Here is a 23,708-nt window from a genome sequence, read left to right on the forward strand (position 1 = left end):
AGCCAGGCCATAAGCATGAAAACAAGAGCATCATTCGCATCCTGTTTTCAGTCCGTTTTCAGAAACCAGGCGTTAGCCAGTCTCAAACTGGCCTAGGACCTAATTATATAGTTCTGGATGAGAACCAGTTCTCAGGGGTGGAAAGGGAGGTTGGAAGGGGAGCCTTGGTTGTAGCATTTGCCAATGCCTAAGGTGTCAGCACCCCATCCTGGTCTACCAACGTGATGCAGTCACTAAAGACAAGCAAGCGTTCCAGTCTGCTCCAGCACACCACTAAGCCACCAGACCTGGACCGCCTCTATCCACAGAGCTCACACATCCAAAGGCCCACCAGCAGTACTCTCAGCATCCAGCAGCACTGCCCGCTCTGGGCTAACAACCTGTTCCCAAGCTAGACGTCCCATGTTGGCCAATTGACACTGCCCTGGACAGCAAGTGGCCGAATGTCTCTATTGTCACAGTTGTCATGAGAGGACAGTAGTTATATTATTTTAGAGTTTATCAGAATCTTTAAAGAACTCATTAAAATGCGCCTTCCTGAGGCTCTTCCCCAACAAGTTGGATTTTATTGATATCCGAGATGGGGGTCCAGGCATCTGCATTTGGCAAGCAAACTGCAGGCAGTGCCTGAGTTTTCAGTAGGACCTCCGGTGGACTTACTGCTGGCATGGGGCTTGGAGAACTGCAAGTTCAAGGTCCGGGACTTTTTAGCATGGTGATTTCACTCTCAGAACTCATGATTTTGATCCAATTTGGCAGGGTTTTGTTTTCTGTTTTGTTTTGTTTCGAAGGCCTGCCATGCAAAATCTGATTCCAAATCATAATAGCTAATGTTTGCTGAGGTGAGTGCCTTCTATGGGTCAGACCGGGTGCACATGTTACCTCCTGAACCAAGCCCAGGCCCACTGGTGCCCTTGATCCATACGTGCCTGGAGGACAGAGTAGAACTGCCCCTTAGGGCTGCCTGGCTGTAAATCTGGGCAGAAGTAGACGACCTCATCTTTCTTCCATGGACAGCTGGTAGATTCGAACCATTGCTCTTTCAATTAGCAGCCCAGCAGTTAACCCACTGCCTTAACAGGGCTCCTTTCTCATCCTTACAGCACCCCTATAGTTATCATCCCCAATTTACAGGTGAGAAAACTAAGACCCAGAGAAGTTTTCAAAGAAAGTTTTGTTGTCAGGATTCCAATTCAGGCAGTCTGACTCCAGGACCTGTTAGTCTCAAAGCAACACTGAGCTGTCATTGCAAGTGGTGTTCCTCGAAGGGCCTTTGGCTTTGGTGACTAGTTCAGTTCCAGCTCATGTGCATCTGAGTGTCTGTCTGTCTGTGAGTCCCCCAACTGGCCCAAATGGCTAACCACTCAACTATTAGCCAAAAGGTTGGAGGTTCAAATCCACCCAAAGACACATTGGAAGACAGGTTGGCGATCGGCTCCCCAAGGTCACAGGCTTGAAAACCTGCTCTGCACACACAAGGTCACCAAGCGTCAGCCTTGATGAGATGACAGTTAACCACACTGCCGCTGCCACCAATGATCTCATTGAATCCCCATGGCAAGCTTCTGGGCCAGGTATGGCTACCCTTTTCCAGGAGAGCATCGACTGATCCAGAGAGGTTCTGGGCCTTGCCCAGAGGTACACCGCCAGCTAGAGAGACACAACAGTGATTTGTGACTCCCCCAAGTCTCCTGGGTGGTTCCTAGTTTAAATTAAGGCTGACTTGATTCATTGGTGCTTTTTAAGCATTTGAGTGTGTTCCCGGCAGTCTTAATTTTTCACTGTAAATGTCTGCAGCTATGAATCAAATATAACTGTACAAGTGGGAAAGGAGCCCTGGCAGCACTGTGAGTTCAGCATTGGGCTGCTAGCCACAAGTTCAGCAGTTCAAGCCCACCAGCTGCTTCTCGGAAGAAGTATGAGGCTGTGTGCTCCCATAAATCTTTGGTCAAGATTGACAGCCCAGGAAAGCCTAAGGAGTAGTTCTGCAGTGTCCTCTCAGGCCGCTGTGAGTCGGCATCAACTCAATGGCCGTGAGTGTTTCTTGGTCAGGCGGGATGGGTTGGTACATGTAGGAGTGCGAGTGGTGCAGGACCGGGCCATGTCTCCTGTGAATGGGCACCTGACACTGCCAACAGGAAGGCAGGCAGGGAGGGAGCACTGCTCAGACAAGGAGACAGGCGGGCATGGGGTGAGGGGTCAGAGAAGGATCTGTAGGGGAGGAGTCACCAGAGCTGGGTCCTGAAGGACATGTGGAGAGGAGTTAAGGGGAGGGACAGTGGTGAGGGACAGTTTAGCAGAGGCTGAACCTGGGAGCCCAATGGTTGGGGCCAGATCCCAAAGCCTTTGGAACCTCACTAGGAGTCTGACTCCTTCCCTGGGATACATAACTAGTTTCAGGTTTGATCTGGACTTGAAGACGTTGTGATTTCTCTCCTCTCGACCATCAATCAGCCTACTCTTCCGTGACCCTAAAGCAGCTATTTTTTTGTATAATGGAGTTTTCTTTCTGGGCATTATGTATGGCAAAGGCTGCTGGCTCTAAGCACCTGCCCAGAGACTGGTCCTGCAGGGAGGAGGGCTGGTGCTGGTGTGAGGCACTGGGTGTGACTGGACGAGCAGGCTCCTCTCATCATCTTGTTGGTGTGAACAGTGCAGGGAGGGTCCAGGAGGAGTGACACCAGATCCCCAGGAAGCACCCGTGCCTAAGCGATGTCTCGGGAAATCTGCTCAAAACTTCCCATCGTCTGCCTCACGTGGTTCCCGGGGTCATGACACAGTTCCCTCCCATAGCCCTCTGGCCCTGCCAAGCTGCCGCTCTTCTAAGCTAGGCGGCATCATCGGGGTGCTCATGGTCATCTTAAAGGGCCCATGTGGGGCTCCATGACCTTGACAAATGGCCCTGAAAGGGGGGTGGGGGGTGGCGGAATGGTAGGGACAAACCACAGCCAGAGGCAACGTCTGCTCTGCTCTCAGAGTCACTGATGGGGTCCCAGCCCTTCTGAACACTAGTCAGCCTCCCACTGCTGTGGCGCCGACTGACTCGCCAAGGCCACGGAGCCCTGGCGTGGCTACTGGACCATCTTGTGGAGTCTGACCTGGGTGAGTCTGCTTCACCCTCACTGCAGCCTGGCCCCATGGGTAGCCCTGCACAGCTGGGGTGGGTGTGTCCGAATGCTGCATGGGTTTTCTGGAGTGGACCCCCTCCTCCCCACAAGAGTTCCTGCTCTCCATCACAGTAGGGCCTGGCTACAGCTGGCTGACGTCTATAGTGACAGAGTCACTGGGCAAGCCCTCTTCCTCTGCGTCTTTTAAACAGTTTCACTGACATAAAATTCACATCCTGTACAATTCAACAGCTTTAAATATACCAGAAGGAATTGTGCAGTCATCACCACAGTCAATCAGTCTTGTACCCATTCTCCCTTCCTCATTATCCCCCAACCTCCCCTGCTGTAAACCTAAGGAATTATTCATCCAGTTACTATCTATAGATTGATCTATCCTGGATTTCAAATAAAGAAAACCATACTAAAGATCCCAAGAACAACAAAAACAGAAAAAACACAATTCAAGAGAAAGCAGAAAATAGTAGAAATTAGAACAAGGTAAAAATAGGTCAAGAGGGAAAAAGCAAATGAGATGTTAAATGTTAACCAAACTTTACCTGTAGTAATCCACTTGCCAATTCACTCTGACTGAGGGCAAGACTAGTCACATTTCTGGTCAATGGTCCTAAGGAATTCAACGGATACTTAATCCATGTGGAAACTATGCAAATGGATTTTGAGCTTTTCCCGTCATCCATCGCCTTCTGCAAACTGGGTGCTCAGAATTTAAGCTCTAATATAACTTCCTCTTCTGATCTTGGATTTTATGATTTACAATCCTTGAATCACATGGGTTGGTGTGCTCCTTCGGTGTGGACTTAGCTGACTCCTCACTTAGATGGCTGCTTATTTTGAGATAAGCCTGTAAGACCTTAGATACTAGTCTTTCTGACAGCCAAGCACCATTTAGTTTCTTCACTATATTTTGCTATAGCACCTAGATCTTCCGTGATCACCTCATGAGAGCACGTATTGAACCAAGACGTATCATAAGAACTAACTGTTCTTAAATTAGGGTAATAATTCCTCTTCTTGTGACTCAGAAATGCCAGTATCTCATCTCCTGAAGCACCTTCTTTGAGTATGCTGCTGTCAGCGTGACTCTAAAAATCTCCCACTTTGCTGGGTTGGGACAGGTCGTATCTCTGTTGAAGCACCTCAGAAGAAAAGTCTAGCAATCAGCCTCCAAAAGAAATTTTTTTTTAAATCAACCATTGAAAGTCTTAAGGCGCACGCTTCTGCTCTGACACACACAGGACCACTGTGCGCGAGTCCACTCGCTGGCAACTGATTTTAGACGTGCATTTCTCCCGAGCCTCTCTCTCAGAGCTGTTGGAATGAAAAGCTGCTGTCCACAGAGAGGAGCACCAGCCAGAGGTCATTCTTCCATCGTGCAACACTCACCGGTCTCTTGGACTCCGCAGGGCAGTGAGAGCCCTCTGCGTGCCCTGGGTGTGAGAGAGCTCCAGGTCTTGTTTGCACCAAGGGAAAACGGGAGTATCTCTGCAGCCCAAGAGCAAGCCGATGGCCATCTCAGCCTTCAGGAGGACGGAGAGCAGCCTTTGAGCCCCACGTCTGTCTGTGCAGGTTGCTCAGGAAAGGCTAGACTCAGCTGTCTACAAAGAGAACTTCGATTCAGATTTCTACTGCCTTCCTGCTGGGTGGGTGGAACTGTGTTAGGGTTGAGATGGTGCCAGGCCCACTTGGAGCTCTCCTGCCACGTCTCGTTCAGGCTTCAAGAACCATCTGATGACTTTCTGTGATTGCCAGGTTTCTTCTCTTCTTCTTTGGTCTTTTAAAATTGCACTCATTCATTTGTTTTCTGAGTCCTCGGGCCACACACTGTTCACGTGTCAGCCACTCACCTAAAAGTCGGGGATTGGGTTCTCCTAAGTTTCTGTGGAAGAAAGGCCCAGTGGCCTGTTTCTAAGAGAACCACCATTGAACACCCTGAGAGGCAGATCTGCACTCTGACTCACCTGAGGTCACTGTGAGTTGGAATCAACTCAGTGGCAGCTGTTTGGGGGATTGGGAGGAACTGGTATCTACATAAATGTTTGTGTACTGGTTAAGCTATAGCCCAGCCTCATCTCCCAGAATTGTAGCGTTTAATGTAGCAGCAAAACAGGCAGAGGCAGGGGTAATTCTACCTCAGAACCATAGTATTTACACCACAGAAATTCAAAACAAAAAACTCACTGCCATCGAGTCGATTCCAACTCATAGCAATCCTATCTGCTTCCGTGGATTTCTGAAACTGTAAATCTTACAGGATTAGAAAGCCTCGTCTTTCTCCAACACAGCAGCTGGTGGTTTTGAACTGCTGACCTTGCAGTCTGTAAACAATATCATGCTTCCTGTTTAGATAGATGCCTATACATAAACAAATAAGCTGTAGACGGGAGCAGGCCTTCCCTAACCCCTAGGAGGAAACCACTCGGATTTTGCAGGCTGCATTATCTTCTACTGACGAACCCTGGTGGCGCGTAGTGGTTACAATATGGGCTGCCAGCTGCAAGGTCACAGTTCAAATCCACCAGTGGTTCCACAGGAAAAAGGGCTTTCTACTTCCATTTAAGAGTTACAGGTTTGGAAACTCACAAGGGCAGTTCTACTCTGCCCTATAAGGTTGCTATGAGTCAGAATTGACTCGTTTCAGTGAGTTTGGTGTTTCTGGTACTGCTTGACTCCTCTTGCTACCAGGCCTGGAGGTCAGGGAGATGGGACCGGCACTTCCCCTAGTAAGTTGACCCTTTGCTCTTCTCTGATCGAACCCCAGTAAACCAGACCATTTTCGCTTGCAGGCCCTCCCTTGTGCATGCTGCGCCCATCCTGACCTTTGGCACAGAACTTTCCCTAGGCTGGGCCCAGGACACCAGAACCAACTCTGACTCACGGCGACCCCATGTGTGTAAGACTAGAACTGTCCTCAGGAGAGTCTTCAGTGGCAGATTTTTGGGGAGTAAATTGCCAGAATTTTCTCCTGAGCCACCCTGGTGGTCTTGAACCTCCAACCTTAATCTTTGGTTAAGAGCTGAGGGTGAACTGATAGTACCACCCGAGGTAGTGGGAGAATGTCAAGCTGGCATCTCCATGCAGCTGCTTCCTAAAAGCACTTTGGCCTGGGAGCCTCATCCAAACTCAACGAGGGGTGCAATCTGCCACCATGGCCGCATGACCCTGGCCTGCCTGAGGGCCAGAGGTGTGTGTCAGGCGGAAGCCACTGGCTGAGTGAGATGGAATGATAGGCCGGGCGGGGGGGGCATGACAGGACTGGGAGGAGCCTGGGTGTGCCAGCAGCCACTCAAGAGCGAGACAGGGCTGGCCTGAACCCTTAGCAGAATGAATCTTTTGGCTACCAAGGTCACAGCCGCCTAGCCTGCCAGCAGATCCCATGCCAGGTTGCCCTGGAATCACCTCGGCGTCCCCTAGGCTGACCAGCCTTTGAGCTGCCCTCCTGCCGGCTAGAGCAGAGGTGAGGCAGGAAGTGGAGGAGTCCAGACTCCACCTCAGGCACTGTCTTCAAGTGCAGGGCAACCCCGGGGTCAGGCAGTGGATTGCAGGGCCCGCGGGGTTATTTGACGAACACCAGCGGTTCTTGGGGTTCGTCCTCAGAGGGGGACGGGGCCACCTTGGTGTGCTTTCTTTGCATGCTGGGAGCCCCCACATTGTCACCACTTCCTCACCCTCCCGGAGATGCCTCCTCCTCAGGTCCAGGTTCTCCCAGAGTTGACAAAGGGACATAATAATTACATGAGAACGCTTAGCTCTTGCTGTGTGGATATTGCTGTGAGGTTACTTTGCGGTTGGAGGTGGGCCTGCCCCAGGCCGGGTATTTTCAGCTACTTCAGGTACATGTGAAAGTTGCGCATTGAACAGGAAGCCTGAAAAAGAGTCCACGTGTTTGAACTGCGGTGCCGGACAAGACTTTCTGCGGACTGCCAAAAAGACAAACACATCTATCTTGGAAGAACTGAAAACCATGTTCCTTAGAGGCAAGGATGGTGACACTTTGGTAAGGTGACCAGATTTTAATATTGGTAAAGCGGGACACCATTGATAAAACTCATATCCTGGCGAAATAGCCACATGGCAGCCGAAAATTGTATACCCTAGCTTGTTGTGCATGCTGTCCAAAAATCGGGACTTTTTTAAAACGCCGAGGGTCGCGGGGAAAATTGTTCAAAAGCAGGACGTCTGGTCACCTTACACTTTGGCCGTGTTGCCAGGTGAGACCTGTGCCCGGAGAAGGACATCATGCGTGCCAAAGCAGCAGGGCAGCGAAAAGGAGGAAGACCATCGGCGAGATGGACGGACACAATGGCCCCAGCTGTGGGCTCAAGCATAGGAACAAGTGTGAAGACGGCGCGGGGCCGCCCGTGTTCGGTTCTATTGTACACACAGTCGCTGTGAGTTGGAACTGACCCGACGCACGGTGCCCAGCAACAGTAACAGCACTCCCATGCCACCAAGCAGAACTGACCCAGAGGTTTGGGGCGATGACCGTCTTAACAGGAGCAGGTCACTAGGGCCTTTCTCCCCCCTCCCCCACCCAAGCCGCCAGGTGGAGTCAACCTGACCACCACCACCACCACCCTGGCAGTGAGTCGCTGAGCTGTTGATTAGAGATCAGGGCACTGCGTTACCATTTACCACTTCCCCCTAGATGGGCAAGTCAGAAGGCATGAAACATAAATACCTTTCTTGGGAAACTCAGGTGGCTCAGCTACCACTTGCAAGACTCTTCTGGATATGAGATCTACCAGGGCGTGTCAACAAGCTTGCGGGGAAACGAAATGAAAAGATCATGGGATTTTCCCTGCGGACTTTTTGAAGCCTCCTTGTAAAGGCTAGTGAGTCACTGAGGTCGTTAGTTTCTTGTGCCAACCTGGCCGATAAACACACGTGGGGTTAATTGAAGGGCAGAGGGATAAATGGCTCCATGAGCCTCGCCTTTTTAGTTCTCGGGTCTCTTGCTTTCTGATGGTTGGGTTGGACCAGGTGCAGCTGCCTTAGCCAGTTCCCTGCTTCAGCTGGCAAGGCTCACTTCCTGTAAGACATCCCCGAGGAGAAGCCACATGGACCTACCCTGATGGCAGCCCTGGGTGCTGGAGCAGCCGTGTGGAGACCCCTGCCAGCGCTGAGATGCTTACATGTTCACTGACTCAGCTTTCCTCCTGCAGTTAGCGTCATTGCGTCTGTTGTGTGAGATGGAGGAGGACTTTGTGGATTGGTGCTGGACATATGGGCTCATGTTGGACTTGTGAACTTGGGCAGCACTGGGTTGGGATGTTTTCTTGATGTGCACTTACCCTTTATATAAAACTCTGTCTTATACGTATGAGTTTCGGTGGATTTGTTTCTCTAATGTACGCAGACTAACACAGTCACAATGCCTGTCTTCAGAAAGACGTCAGCCTGGCGAGAGGCAGAGACAGAAGGGCTTAATCCAGTACAGCCCGAGGGGAAGCTGTGGTTCCCTTGCTGGGGTGTGCAAGGAGGGAAGAAGGGGGAAACCAGGAAGTCTCCGCCTGGGTGCATTCAGGAAGCCTTTCCGGAAGAGGTGGCATGTGAGTTGGAAAAACAGGAAGAAGTCCAAAGAGAGTAACAGATTTATAGGTATAATTTACCATGTGCCGGGCCAGTCACTTAATTCCAGATGTGGAAATATACATTGAAAGGTGATTAGCTGGCCAGTTGGCAGCATCCAGGTGTCAACTCAGGGCTGGGTCACTCTGGGGCCCAGCTCTCCGGTGCTGGGTGAGGTCCATCTCCTCACAAGTGTGAGGCTCGTCTGCGTCCACCTGCTTCCAGCCTCCTTCCTCGCAGGAGGTCTTGCTGGTGCTCTGTGGCATCCGGAGAAGAGACTGGGTGAAGGAGCACCCTGAGACCCAGCAGAGACTCCTTCCCTCCCCCACCCTGACCACAGAGGAAGGAGGGGTTAGGGTGTTGTGTGTGGTTGCGTCTGCTGGTTGTGGTTCTTTGGTGGTTTGGGCTGGGATGGGGAGGGAGTGGTCCCAGCCACGTAAAGTGGTATGTGGGAAGGGGAGAGTTTCCACCTGCCCCCATGCTTCCTGGCATCAACCTGCGGCAGACCTAGCACCTGGCCCACCAGCAGGAGGACCCCTGCTCAGTCCTTGGTTTGTGGAAGCAGAGCCCTCCTGCCGCCCCGTTCGCCCTGGCTCTCGGGATATGGCCCAGCTCACCATCTGCTTCTCCCGTCCTCGCTGTCTCCCTCGGACCTCGGAGATCTGAACAGCAGGAAGCGGCCATCATTTCTGGGCAGGAGGGTCCTGCCATGGAAGTGGAAGGTGCCCATTAAGGTGCCACAAGATGCCCTTGAGGGAGAGGGACTTCCAAGGTCCTTACTTCGAGACTGCAAGTGGAAGCCCACGGATCAAGGCCCTGTCAGCCTTCATCAAATCTTGGGGCTAGCTTTCCAAGGAGCTTCAGTTGGGTGACCAGTCCTCCAGCCGCCATCAGGCCATCACACCCTGGGGCTCAGTCACTCTGTTGGGGGCCGAAGCAGACATCCCAGGCAGGCTCACATTCACCTTCTGGAAAAGGTCTCAATTTGCTCAACTTACGTAAAGCCAAGCCAACCCCCTTGTTTTTTATGTCACGATTTCACTCAAGGAAAGCCTAGTTTTACAGCTACCTAAAATGATGTTCACGGACGCCGTACGATCCTGGGCGCTGCGGTGGTCGCCGGTCAGTGGTAGAATTCTCACCTTGCACCAGAGACTGTGCGTTCGGTGCTTGCTCAGCGCACCTCAAGCACAGCCTTCTGGCAGTGGGGGCTTGTGTGCTACTGAGCATGTTTCCGTGGAGCATTCAGACCAAGATGCGGAAGAAAAGCATGGAGATCTACTTCCAAAACTCATCCAGTGAAAGCCCCACGGGGCACAGCGGTCTCATCTGCAGCCCATCATGAGGACCAGGCAGCAGCCCCTTCCGCTATGCAAGGAGTTGCCCTGAGGCAGGGCCATCTTCTCGGCCGTTCCTGTCAACCTGACAGCATGCTACCTGGTCGGGCATTTTCACCATTCCTATAAGGGAGTGTGAAGAGAGCTGGGAATGTGGCAGCCAGCTGCAAAGTGGACAGCTTGCAATCACCAGCCGCTCCACGGGAGACAGCGCTCTCAAGTCCGATCCAGAGTTAGGGAATCTGAAGCTCACAGGGGCAGTGCTGCCCCATCCTATGGGATTGCTATGAGTTGGAATCAACTTGAGAGCGGTGTTTTGAGTTTTTAGGAGGATATTGTTGGTGTAGTGCAGGGGTCCCCAAACTACGGCCCGAGGACATTTTTGCCGCCGCTGCCTGCCCTACTTCAAAATAAGATATGTGCAGTGTGCATAGGAATTTGTTCGTAGTATTTTTTTAAACTATAGTCCGGCCCTCCAATGGTCTGAAGGACAGTGAACTGACTCCCTATTTTAAAAGTTTGAGGACCCCTGGTGTAGTGGGTTAAGTGTTCAGAACCACCAACTGCTCGCTTCTCAGGAGAAAATTGAGGCTTTCTACTCTGGAAAGGTGATTAAAGAGTTAGAAAGTTAGAGGAAAGAGCTAGAAACCCACAGGGGCAGTTCCCCCTATGCCACAGGGTCGCCAGGAGTCAGAATCAACCAGATGGCAGTGAGTTTGGGGTTCATAGGGGCTCGGGTGGTTTCACAGACCTGGAAAAGATTGGGGGGATAACCTGAGGCTATTACCTGAGGCTGACTCTGTCCTTTTGTTTTTAAGAGAAGCTAACATTGCAGGTTGCTGGTGTTGCATCCTCTTTTTCCCACTGTGAAACTTTCTTGTTTTAAATTATAATGACTTCTTTTTTTTATATCATTTTATTGGGGGCTCGTACAGCTCTTATCACAATCCATACATCCATCCATTGTGTCAAGCACATTTGTACACATGTTGCCATCATCATTCTCAAAACATTTGCTTTCTACTTGAGTCCTTGGTATCAGCTCCTCATTTTTCTCCCTCCCTCACAAGCCCTTGATAATTTATAAATTATTATTATTTGTTCATGCCTTACACTGATCTATGTGTCCCTTCACCCACTTTTCTGTTGTCCGTCCCCCAGGGAGGGGGTTATATGTACATCATTGTGATCAGTTCCCTCTTTCTCTCCCACCTTCTCCTTACCCTCCTGGTATAGCTACTCTCATTGCTGGGCCTGAGGGGTTCATCTGTCCTGGATTCCCTGTGTTTCCAGCTCTTATCTGCACCAGTGTACATCCTCTGGTCTAACTGGATTTGTAAGGTAGAATTGGGATCATGATAGAGGGGGGATAGGAAGCATTCAGGAACTAGAGGAAAGTTATGTTTCATCGTTGCTACTCTGCACCCTGACTGGCTCATCTCCTCCCCTTGACCCTTCTATAAGGGGATGTCCAGTTGCCTACAGATGGGCTTTGGGTCTCCAGTCTGCACTCCCACCTCATTCACAATGATATGATTTTTTTTGTTCTCTGATGCCTGATGCCTGATCCTATCGACACCTCGTGATCACACAGACTGGTGTGTGACCTTCCATGTGGGCTTTGTTGCTTCTTAGGTAAAAGGCTGCTTGTTTATCTTCAAGCCTTTAAGACCCCAGATGCTATATCTTTTGATAACTGGGCACCATCAGCTTTCTTCACCACATTTGCTTATGCACCTGCTTTATCTTCAGCAATCGTCTCAGGAAGGTGAGCATCATGGAATGCCAGGTTAATAGCACAAAGTATTCTTGCATTGAGGGAGTACTTGAGTGGAGGCCCAATGTCCATCTGCTACCTTAATACTAAACCTATTAATATATGTACATAGGTCTATTTCACCATCACATATATATATATTTACATATGTACATGCCTGTATTGAGACCTCTATAAATGTCCTGTGCCTCCTAGTTCTTCCCTCTATTTCCTTTTACTTTCCTCTTGTCCCACTGTCATGTTCAACTTTCATATGGGTTACATTGCCCTTGATCAAGCCCTACCAAGTCTCCTACATTCTTCTCACCATTGATTTTAGATCACTTGTTGTTCTCTTGTCCCTGGGTTTGTTAGCACCACTTCCTTTCCCCTGCCTCCCCCCTCCCATGTCTTCCTGGAACCGTTGGTACCATTGTTTTCTCCTCCAGATTGTTTATCATGCTTATCTTATCTAGATAGACCTGCAGAGATAATCATATGCACACAAAAAGACAGCACAAACCAAAGCAAGAAAAGAAAAGAAAACAACAAAACTAAAGCCAATGACCAAAAAAAAGAAAAGCCTGTAAATAGTTCAAGGTCTGTTTGTTGACCTTTAGGAGTCTGATGGTGTGCCACGCCCTGGTCCCAACGTCTGTTTTTGGTCTTCGTTGCTCTGCTCCCCTGCTGTTCTGCTGCACACCCTTAGTGTTTCGCCTCGATGTGGTGGGGTCAGATCGGACGCAATTCCCGCACTATGTGGGACTTTCTATAGCGAGTGTAGACCTCCCCAGTTGCTGACAAGCGGCTCTTCCAGCTTCATAGCAGCTTCTGCGGCTGGTGGCTCCTCTGTGTGTCATGCCCTGCACCCAGCACTCCCACGTGGGAAAGGCAGGACCCCACACTCACCCTCCTGTTCTTTCGCGTCTCATCTCTGTAGCTCACACCAGCAGTCGCTTCATCATGTCCAAGTCTCAAGCTTTGGAAGGCATGCAGGGGCGCATTTAAAAGTGCCCAGTGTCGAGTTTGATCCTGAATCCAGGAGCCAGTCCAGTCAGGTGCAAACAGTGGATGGGGGCCATCAGGCCCTGCCTGGTCCTTGACTGCAGCCAGTTTCATAACCCTGAGACAGGATATAAGCCAATGTTGATACGAACACGTGACCTTGCCTGTCGAAACTTGCCCTCAATAAGCAAACACTTGGAGAGAAGTGTGATCAGTACCATAGTCTCATGGCACATCAAGGTCAATTGGCATAACGCGTAGTTTACAAAAAAACAATGTTCAGGGACTAGGGCAGTGGTTCTCAACCTTCCTAATGCTGTGACCCTTTAATACAGCTCCTCATGTGGTGGTGACCCCCAACCATAGATTATTTTCCTTGCTACTTCTTAACTGTAATTTTGCTACTGTTATGAATCAGGTGACCCCTGCAAAAGGGGTGTTCGACCCCCAAAGGGGTGGCCACCCACCGGTTGAGAACCACTGAACTAGGGTTTTCAGAGCTCACCAGCAGCCCCGTGCATACGGTGCAACTATTGGTGTCTGCCTATTCGGAAGAAAGGAACGTGCTGAGTTGAAGACCCAATTGGATACACTGGACAAACAGGCGACCCACCAAACATCAGTGTCCACCACCCTGAGACCAGAAGAACGAGATGGTACCCCGCTACCACTACCACCGGCTGTGAGGGGGGTCACCTCAGAAGGCCCTAGATACATTGGGAGAAGAATGTGGAGCCAAACCCCCAAATCATAAAGAGGACCAGGCTGACTGGTCAACTAGAGAGCGGTGGAACCCCCGAGATTGCGGACCTTAGTCACCCTTTGGGTCTAGAAATGAGTTCGGGTGCCGACCAGAGGATTGGGTTCGCCCTGGTGGCTCAGTTTTCAGCAGGGAGATCTCTAGGAAACAATAACCCGAGGAAGGTACACACACCTCAGAATAATCAACCACAGCGAGGAAAAGGGCTACATTGACCCCAGAAAAGCGTTCAGAAGGGTTTACAAAGAAGGAGGATGGAAACAAGAAGCACAGGGAGGAAGTGGCACATGTGATGGTCCACTGAGGGGATGGGATCGCAGTGAATGGGCGGAAACAAAGGGTGTGTAAGCTGTTGACCGCAAAGCCGCGGATCTGCCCTGTAAGCCTTCACCTAATTCACAATAAAAAGTTCAACGGAAACACAGCACTGCCGCAGAAAATAGTTTGCCTTGATCAACAGGCAACTTCCAACCTGCCCATTTCTTCTCAATGCTCAGGAATAGTGTACCGGTGACATTGGGAAATCTGAGTTATTACTTGACTTCCACAAAAGCTATTCTGTTGTCCCAAGCTGATCTCGCGCCCGCCTCCCCCCCCTTTCTCCTCTGCCTCAGGGAGAGCTGAGGAAGGGAGGGATGCTAGTGTGTGTCTTCCCTCAGGGGAAGGGAGATTTTAAGAGTCAGACAAAGGCCTGGAGGAACCCCAGTGACGTCAAGAAGCCAAGGGAATATGGCAAGCTGAGTTGACAGTGTGAATGTAATTGATTCTGCCACAAATGAGAATTGTACCAGAAGTTAATTAAATGCAGGAAGTGGAAGCCTTCCTCCTTAAGCAGGGGCACTGACTCTGAGCCTAGATGTGGTAAAAGCAGTAAGCAGCATTAATTTAATTGCATGAACCTAATCTGTGAATAATCTCCATGAATAACCTCTAATAAGTAAGCATTAAGTTGACAGACATTGAAAAGCGCTCAGTCACTTAATCCCCCCATCCCACCAGACCCCGGGCAATTTACAGCATCCAGGGTGACTAGAAAGTGATCCACAGGTATACCTGGCTCTGCTGTGTGTAAGTTCCTGCATTAGCGGCTGACACCATAGCCATATTTTATATTAAAATGACGATTTCCTCCCAAGTTCACAGAAGCCTTTGTGCATCCCAGGGTGGTAGATGATGACCATGCATTTCTTTGTGTTTCTTTGTTGGGTAAGTTGAGTCAGGTAGAGCAATATCTGAGTGGGGACTTTCGGCGACCAGCCTTTAAAGCAGAAGCCCTGGTTTGTAGTGAATGCTTGTGGTAATTACATAATCCGGTGTTAATTTGAGACCTAAGAGTGAAGGGGTGGAGTTTAGCCTATCAATCAAGTTGCAACTTGATGACCACATTTGGAGCCGCTAAGGAGAAATAGTTTGCTAGAAGCCGGGCACACACACACACACACTCTTCCTGCAAGACATTCCTGTTGACAAGCCACATGGAGCTGTGCTGATTAAGTCATGCTGAAGGAGCCACGTGGAGACACACCAGCGCGGAGATGCCTCTACGACCACTGGATCCACAAGGCTTTACACCCACTGGCCTGTGATCTTCCTGCATTTGGCGTCATTGCATATGTTGCGTGAGTCTGAAGAGAATTTATAGATTGGTATCAGACATATGGCTAATATCAGACTTATGGACTTGATCTGCATTGGGCTGGGATGTTTTCTCAATATTCAATTGCTCTTGTATATAAAGCTCCTTCTTATACATATAGGAGTGTCTCCCTAGATTTGTTTCTCTAATCAGCCCGGACTAACACAATGCTCATTTTCATGGTGTAAACACTACCCTGCAGCCAACTCAAGCTAATAGCATGATGTCACTGGATGCAGAGTTGGGAAGACATTCACAGTCGGCTCAGTGAGCTGGTCCACTGAGGTCAAGGCTTCAGGACCCGCTCGGTGCCCTGGGAATCATGAACTAACTCACGGGCCCAGTTCAACCCCTGAATCCCTCCATTACCTCTTGTTGTTAGGTACCACTGAGTCAGTCCTGACCCCTCGTAACCCGACGTGCCACGGAACAAAGCTCTGCGCAGTCCTGCGTCACCCTCACAGTAGTTATTGTGTTTGCGTCCACTGTTGCAGTCACCAGTCCATCCATCTTGTTGGGGCCCTCGTCTTTTCACTGCCCATCTACTTTAGCAAGCATGCTGCCCTTCTCCAGGGACGGGTCTCTCCTGATACTCCTGATACCGTCCACAGTATGTGAGAAGTCTCTCCAGCCTTGCTTCTAAAGAGCATTCCGACTGTACTTCTTCCAAAGCGGATTTGTTTGTTCTTTTGATTGTCCGTGGTACTATCAATACTCTTCCCCAGCACCACCATTCAAAGGCATAGCATCTTCTTCAGTATTCCTCACTCAGTGTGCGTCTTTCACATGCCTAGGAGGCCATTAAAGAGACCGTGAGTTGGGTCAGACTCACCTTAGTCCTCAAAGTGATAGCCTGGTTTTCCAGCACTTTAATGGGGTCTTGTGCAGCAGCTGCACGTAGTGCTGTGTGTCTTTAAATCTCTTGACTGCCACTTCCGTGAGCATTGATTGTGGGTCCGAGCAAGACAAAATCCTTGAGAACTTCCACCTTTTCTCCACTCATCACAATGTTACGTATTGGACCGGTTGTGAGGATTTGGGTCTTCTTGACATGGAGTTGTCATCCATCCTGAAGGCGTCAATGTCAGCAAAGGCTTCCAGTCTTTGTCACTTGTAGCAAGCAAGGTTGTGTCATCTGTCCGTAGGTCGGTAATTTTCAAAATGTTGACCCCCTCCTATGCCATACGCATGAGCCCTGTGTGGCAGTGCTTAAGGTGCTTAGCTGCTAACCAAAAGGCTGGTGGTTCAAACCCACCAGCTGCTCCCCAGCAGACAGATGCGGCAGTCTGCTCCTAAAGATGAACGGCCTAGGAAAACCTATGGCACTGTTCGACTCTGTCCGATAGGGCCATTGCCTGTTTTTGAGACTTTGGGTAGTGATTCAGATGGCCTTATTTTAGTGATCTTCACCAGTTTGCTTGGCGGGTTTTTTTTGTTTTGTTTTGTTGTGGGTTTGTGTGTTTCATTCGTTTGAGATGAAATAGAACAGAGTAAAACAAAAGGAAATGAGGGAGAGAGTGACTATCAGAATGAAACCCATATGTTTCAATGTTAGATGATGAGCGGAGAGGTAGATATTTGATAGAGACATGGATGGGTAGACATGATGTTTATGTGTATCATAAACCACTGCCCTGGGGTTAATTACAACTGAGTGACCTTATCAGACAGAGGAGACGTGCCCCTTAGGGTTTCCAGTTGTTACAGAAGCAGACTGCCTCAGCTATCTCCAGGGGAGCACCTGATACCCTGTTTCCCCAAAAGTAAGACATCCCCCCCAAATAAGACCTGCTTACAGTTTTGCCTCTCGCTGAAATATAAGGCACGCCCCTGAAAATAGGGCCCCCCGAAGCTACCGTAACTCTGGACTCAACCGTAGCGGTGGACGCCGCTGTGCAGCTCACTGTTGGCTGCAGCACAGCTGGAGCAGACAGGAAGTGCAAGGTCTCTTTTAATAAAACAATAAAATGTGTACCGTATTCTTCTTCATGGTAAAATAAGACCTAGCGCATCTTTGGGAGCAAAAATTAATATAAGACACTGTCTTATTTTTGGGGAAACAGGGTGAGTTCGAATGACAAGTCTGTTGGTTAGCAGCTGAGTGCTTCAAGCACTGACACACCAGGACTCGTGTGTATGTAATAGATGGGATCAAAATTTGAAAGTTACCAAGGAGCAAGGGTGTCTCTGCTTCCTCCATCTGCCAAGTGGAACTCATTAATCAGATCTGGAGAGTGACTGAAGGCGCCTCTCTGAGAATGCTGGGGTGATGCCCACACCCTTCCTGGTCCACAGTCCAGCCACTTGCAGGAGTGAAACAGTTCGGAACAGACAGACCTGGCTCGGTCTTTTTGGGAGAGGGTCACACATTGTGTTTGAAACACATGGGTCTTGACATGCTTCCCCAGAATGCAGTCATCGCCTAGAAAGAGAGCATTTGGGTGGAGGGGTGGGGCGGACCTCTCAGTCACCACCTGTCCCCATATCCATTTGTGCATAATTCTCACATGTGGGGTTCCACAGGCCCAAGAGGTTACTAGCCTTCCCAGGAGGTCTGCTGTGAGTGGTCAGAGGCAGAGTGTAAGCATGGACATGGAGCAAGGACTGGAGGGAGAACTTGTTTTGAATGATAGGGTGGTTGACCTCCATGAGAGCTTTCTTCCAGCTCATCCTAAACCTCTCCTGGAAGAAGACACAAGGTCATGCAACCTTTTAGGAAACATCCCAGGTCCCACATTGGATCAGGACTGGGACCCTGATCCCCTTATGTCTGACTGGCTATTTTAAGGCAAACCACACCATGGAAGATGATTACCATGTATACTCGTGTATAAGCCGAGTTTTTTCAGCGCATTTTTCTGCAGTTTTTGTGGTAAAATTAGGTGTCTTGACTGATATTCGGGTCGGTTTATACTCAAGAGTATACGGTACGTCGTCACACGGTTGCCAGTTTGCTTCAGTGCATAACTGATAACTTCCAGTCCACTGGAACCATGGCTCAGCCAGGTTGGCACACTTGGGGGACATACACAATTTAGTCCCTCACACCTTGAGATACCAGTTGGCATATGAACATTTTATATATATATATATATATATTTCCAGACGTTCATGTAATGGTGTTGTATGCCATCAATTCTGACTCTTAGCAACCCCATGTGGTAGAACTGAATTGCCCCATAGAGTTCTCCAGGATGTCTTCAGGCAAGGACTGTGAACCCTGTTCTACAGATAGGAAAACCAGTCCTCAGCTTAACAGCCACTCCAGGCCCACCTTCTGACCTAGGCCTCTGCTCAGCCGGTAGCTTCCCTGGAACCTTGCTCTGTGGTTAAAGCATCTTCCTGAGGAAGAAACCAGAGTGTCCTGGAATTGTGTGTGCCTTGCCCAGCACTGCCCCAGAATGGCAGATACATTACTTTACTTCATTTCCTCGCGGGGACTGTGGGGATGAAGACTACTTGGGGGGCTAGTTGTGTGGGCTCAATGAGATTGTGTTGCCACATGAAAAGAGCACTGTGTTGCTGTGATTGCTAAGCGTTTGGCTGCTAATGGGAAGGTTGGTCATTGGAGTGACCCTGGAGAAGCACTTGATAACGTGCCTCCATCAATATTACACCCCAGAAGACATTATGGGGCAGACCATCTCTGTCACTGAACAACACTACATAAAAGTTTGGAAAGGTATACATTCATAAATCAATTGCTATCTCAAGGTATCATGGGTTGACTTGTGTGCCCCCGTCCTCCAAAAAAAATGTGTCAACTTGACTGGTCATGAGTCTCATAATTTAGCAGTTATATAGTGGTATAGTCAACCCCCCCTTCAACACCCCCTTCCCCATGACATGACCTGATGTGATCAGCCAATCAGATGTAAGGAGATGAGGGTGAGAGTCACACTCTTACTCAGGCCATAGCTTGGATCCAATATAAGGCGGGTTTCTGAGTTTCCCTGGGGTGTGGCCTGAATCTTCTTGAACCTTATGCGAGGTGAAAGAGAGACAAATGAGCAGAGAACCAGGAACGGTGAGCCAAGAGCAGAGTGAGTCTTTGGAGCCAAGAACCTCCTAGATCCATGAGAAGATGCATGCCAAGACACATGGAGAACTCCCAAGAATACCAAACCCACAGATGTTGAAAGGAGACAAGGCTCTTCCCCCAGTGCCAGCAGAACAATAAAGCCTTCCCTTAGAGCTGGTGCCTTGAATTCGAACTTCTAGCATCCTCAACGGTGAGGGAATACATTTTGTCTGTCGAAGTCATCCATTCATGATATTTCTGTTGCAGCTGCACTAGACAGCCAAGACACATTAATGGCATTATAGGCCATTATAGTGTTCACTTTGGGGTTTTCTTTGCCCATCTTTTTGGTCCAATGGTGCGCTGGTAAATGTTTGGCAGCCAGCTCTCCAAAAGGGAAAAATAACCCCCTGATTGGTGGTGTCTTTGTGTTTTCCCATTTCCCTGTTAAACATTCCCACCATCGCCAATTATAAGCTACCAGTGTGAGCTCACTGAACACAGAGTTAGGAAGAGAAATACACAGTCAGTTCTCATGAGCTGCTGCAGGCCCGTCTCGCCCCACGATGGCTTTTATGTTAGACTGTGCACTGGATGTTTTCCTTGAGTGGTTCTAGTGAGAGAGAGAAAATGATTGAACAGAGTATCTACCCTGGTGCCTGGTGTTCTGGTTTTCCTCTCTCCCTGTCCTGCCTCTCCCACCCCAGCTTCCATCAGTCTAAACGGACAGGCAACAGCTCACTAGCCATGTGAAGTGGTGGTCCTCATGCTACCCGAGAGCCAAGGACTCTTACCCTGCTCTCATCTCCCCAGCTATCAAAACCTGAGCAACCGGTAGAAGGACTCCTGGTTGATTCACTGGGGAATAATCCAAGCAGACAAGCAGGTCCTCTCCCCTTCCACAGGAGATGTGCTCTGAGCAGACATGTACAAGGTCAAAACTTCCCTGGAGGGACACCAAGAACAATCCGAGCTGAGTGCGGGGGCCCTGGAGTGGGACACCCCCCAGGTGACCACCATCTCTGACTAACCTAACCTTTACTGTCACCTCAGTGATGTAAGACGGGTGTATGTGAGAGAGAGAGATGGAAGCAGAGGCAGAGCAGTCTACAGGCCTCTGAAGGAAAATAGGAGTGAGGCATCAAATGAAGTCCTTACAGCCCCCTGACAGGTTATCAAGAATGTCCCATAAAGCCACGAAGGCAAGACACATCACCACAGTCTACAGTGCCTGTCTCAACCTCCCCACACTGTGTCACGGCTTCTGGAATCAATGCTCAAGGAGTGATTGCAATACCTGGTTGTGTGATTTTAAGTCATATGTGGACTTCTTTTCTTCCCTCGTAGCTTGACTTATTATAGAAAGAATTTAAGACAGCTCAATCAATGTTCATTGAGTAAGTCCGTGGAGTTCCGACCACCTCGTGGTTTTTTCCATGTTGAAGGAAGCAGGGACGCGGGAGACCTATATGTATGAGGTTCACTTAAAAACGATCTCTACAAAATGGAAACCTTTATTAAGCAAACATCGTAAAGTGTGTTCCTGTACTGCCCTCCCCCTCAGTGTGTCCACGCCGGATGGCAGTGTTTCCGCCTCTCTAACCGTCCCTGGGAAAGCCGGCCCAACTCCCAGTCAAGACGGCAGTTTCTCATCCTCGGGGAATTCAAATCGCCTTCCTTTGAAATGTCCTTTGAGTGTGAGGAGCAAAAAGCAGTTCGAGGGGCAAGATCATGACTGTAAGCGGATGGGGTGGGGGGAGGATTGATAAGGTTTCCCAACAAAAGTTGCATCGTGCAGCCCTTGCTGCGCTGAAGAGTCAGCAGGTGCAGTGTCGTGAAGGACAGAAAAAAATTATTGGTGCAACTTCCTGCTGAATACGCATAACTTAGTGGAATCATATGTTATTTGATTTGGGGGGGGGGCCTGACATCTTCCTCGGTTTATCCATGTTGCGGTACTTATCAGTATTTCACTCCTTTTTATTCCCAAATGACACTCTATAGGGTGGCCCCCCCATGTGGTGCGTCTCCTCAGTTGGTGCACACGGTGGGGGGTGGGGAGGGTGTTGCTTCTACGTTCTGGCCAGTAGGAATAATGCTGCTGTGAACGTGGAAGTACCGCATGTCCGCACAACGGATCTCTTTCTTCACCAATCTTTTCACGGTGCGTGATCTCACCGCAGCTCAGCTTTGCTTAAAAATCCCCAGTAGTGTCACGTTACTCTTAAAATCAGGTTCCACAGCCTTACTTTGGTCTACAAGGGTTACAGGTCCTGAGTCCTGCCAGCCTCATCTCCCTCCCCCCAAACTCCCATCTTGTTCCTGAGCCCCGTTCAAGTGCTTCCTCAGATGAGCAGGGGTCCCTCCATGTGAATTTTCCTCCCTGCGCCCCTGGATCTCTGTCTCTCGGACCCCTGCTCATCCTTAGGTCTCAGCTGGGATGCCCCTCCTCCGGGAAGCCTTCCGCAGCCCCTCAGACTAGATTAGACGCACCCACCCCACGCTCTCCTACGACCCTGCTCATCATCGTCTTTGAACTTGCCACAAAGTACAGCCAAACCATTGCTGGTGTCACCATGATCGGGTCAATGCTGCTGTTTTCTGCTACCCTCAGCTCCGGAAGAGCGGAGACGTCCCTCTTTTCCACCAGGTACCCCCGGCGCCTGGCACAGTGCCGGCCACTCAAGTAAAGCCCGCAGAGAGCAGTGAGCAGATACGTGTGGACAGGGAGGCCGCAAAGGAGAACTGCCTTTGGCCCTGGCTTCTCCTTCAGGTGGTGGGGCAACCCCAGTGAACTCTGAGGTGGAGATGACGCCTCAATCCGTCCCCGATACCCCGTGCCCAACCAAGAGACCTCTACTTAAGTAGGAATGGGTCTGGGTGAGTCCCACCTCATCCTGAAGTAGAGAGAGCAGTGGTTCTCAACCTTCCTAATCCTGTTCATATCGTTCCTCATGTGGTGATGACCCCTCAACCATAAACTTATTTTCGTTGCTACTTCATGACTGTAATTTTGCTACTATTATGAACCGGGCGACCCCTGTGAAACGGCCATTCAGCCCCCAAAAGGGTCGGGACCCACAGGTTGAGAACCGCTGAGATCGCGCTTCCCTGGGCTCAGCGAGACTTGCACGGTGGCACTTGTTGCGAGCCACCCCGCACTCTGAGCAGTCCGTTCTGCGCGGGAAGTGACATTGAATCTTTGAGTGGATTGCTTCTCTGAGAGTTGGGGAGCTGTGTTCTGACAGGCTGCATTCCCAGTAATAGAGAGTATTGCATTTCTGTGAGTCTTGTTGGAAACCCTGGCCCTTGAAGAGGACACTGTACCCCTTCTGAGATGGAATTGCTTAAAAAAAAAAAAAAAACAAGAAAATCATAATCATTTGCTTGTGTTTTCATTCCCCCACAGATATGCACCTATTCGGCCATTACCCAGCTCATGACGACTTCTACCTGGTGGTGTGCAGTGCCTGTAACCAAGTCGTCAAGCCGCAGGTGTTCCAGTCCCACTGCGGTAAGTGGGCCCCTGGCTCCGGGGCTGTGTGTGTGTGTGTGTGTGTGTGTGTGTGTGTGTGTGTGTGTGTGAGAGACCAGCTGCAGCCATCGGGCCAGGGAGAGGCGCCTCCCTGTTGGCTCCTGGCAGGGTCTGGCCCTGCGTCGGCCTCCGCACCAGCTTGGGAGCAGAGGGCCTGGGGCAGCTGCCTCTGCTCTCGGGGTCACTATGGTAAGCGTGCCAGCCCCTCCGCCGAGCTGCTTGGCCCTGTCAGAACCAATAAGAGGAAACCTGTGACTTGTTCAGGTAGATGGAACAGGACTGGCACCATCCGCCCAGCCTCCGCGGAAGGCTCTCCGGGATCGATACCCAGAAGCCTGCTGTGTGGGGCGTGCAGTGCTTCTCTGTAAGATTCAGGAGGAGTCTTCAAAAAGTCCATGGGGACAAGGGAGCCAGGTGATAACGGATTTCGCCGCAAACTTTTTTGAAGGCCCCTCCTATTCGTTTTAGCTGATCCACAGAATTCCCGGACTCCCTCCCCCATTGGACGCAGAGCCCTAGCTGGGCACGGGGCTGTGAACACGCGACACCACTCCCTCCGGAAGCAATGCACAGCAGTTGACCTGAGACAAAAGTCACTTACCTCTCCGGGTGGAAGGCCCCTATGTTTTCCTGGTTCACCCAGGCTGTCATTTGCCGCTGAGCCCGGGGCAGATGCTGCAGCCACGCCCCGTGAAAAGCAGAAGCGCGAGGTGCCCTCCTCTGTCGTTGAACGTGGTGTGCCGGAGGGAATGATCGAGGCTGTCGTACTATTGAGCATGCGTTTGCAAAGCACACACGTTGTCTCTTTCCCAGACTCCCAGTTTCTGGCTCTCCACCGCTCTTTCAATTAAGAATGGATGTTCTCTAATAAACAGGCATAAGAAGTGTGTGGGGAAAATTCATTACGCTTTTCTGCAAACTCTTGGAAGCCTCCCCCCACCCACCCACACACACACACA

The 23,708-nt window shown here is 50.1% G+C and overlaps 1 protein-coding gene across 2 annotated transcripts in view; it reads left to right on the plus strand.

The window, feature by feature from the left end:
• Positions 1–23,708, plus strand: part of ATXN7L1 (ataxin 7 like 1) — a 277,172-nt gene that overhangs the window by 82,216 nt on the left and 171,248 nt on the right. For both annotated transcript variants that reach the window (XM_013004689.2, XM_030885230.2), the window contains exon 3: positions 22,624–22,728. In XM_013004689.2, the coding sequence (XP_012860143.1) occupies positions 22,624–22,728 (105 nt within the window). The remainder of the gene's footprint in view (positions 1–22,623; positions 22,729–23,708) is intronic.

This window comes from Echinops telfairi, unplaced genomic scaffold (assembly GCF_000313985.2).
Source record: "Echinops telfairi isolate 266 unplaced genomic scaffold, ASM31398v2 ScPeMD7_23;HRSCAF=83, whole genome shotgun sequence".
Lineage (NCBI taxonomy): Eukaryota > Metazoa > Chordata > Mammalia > Afrosoricida > Tenrecidae > Echinops > Echinops telfairi.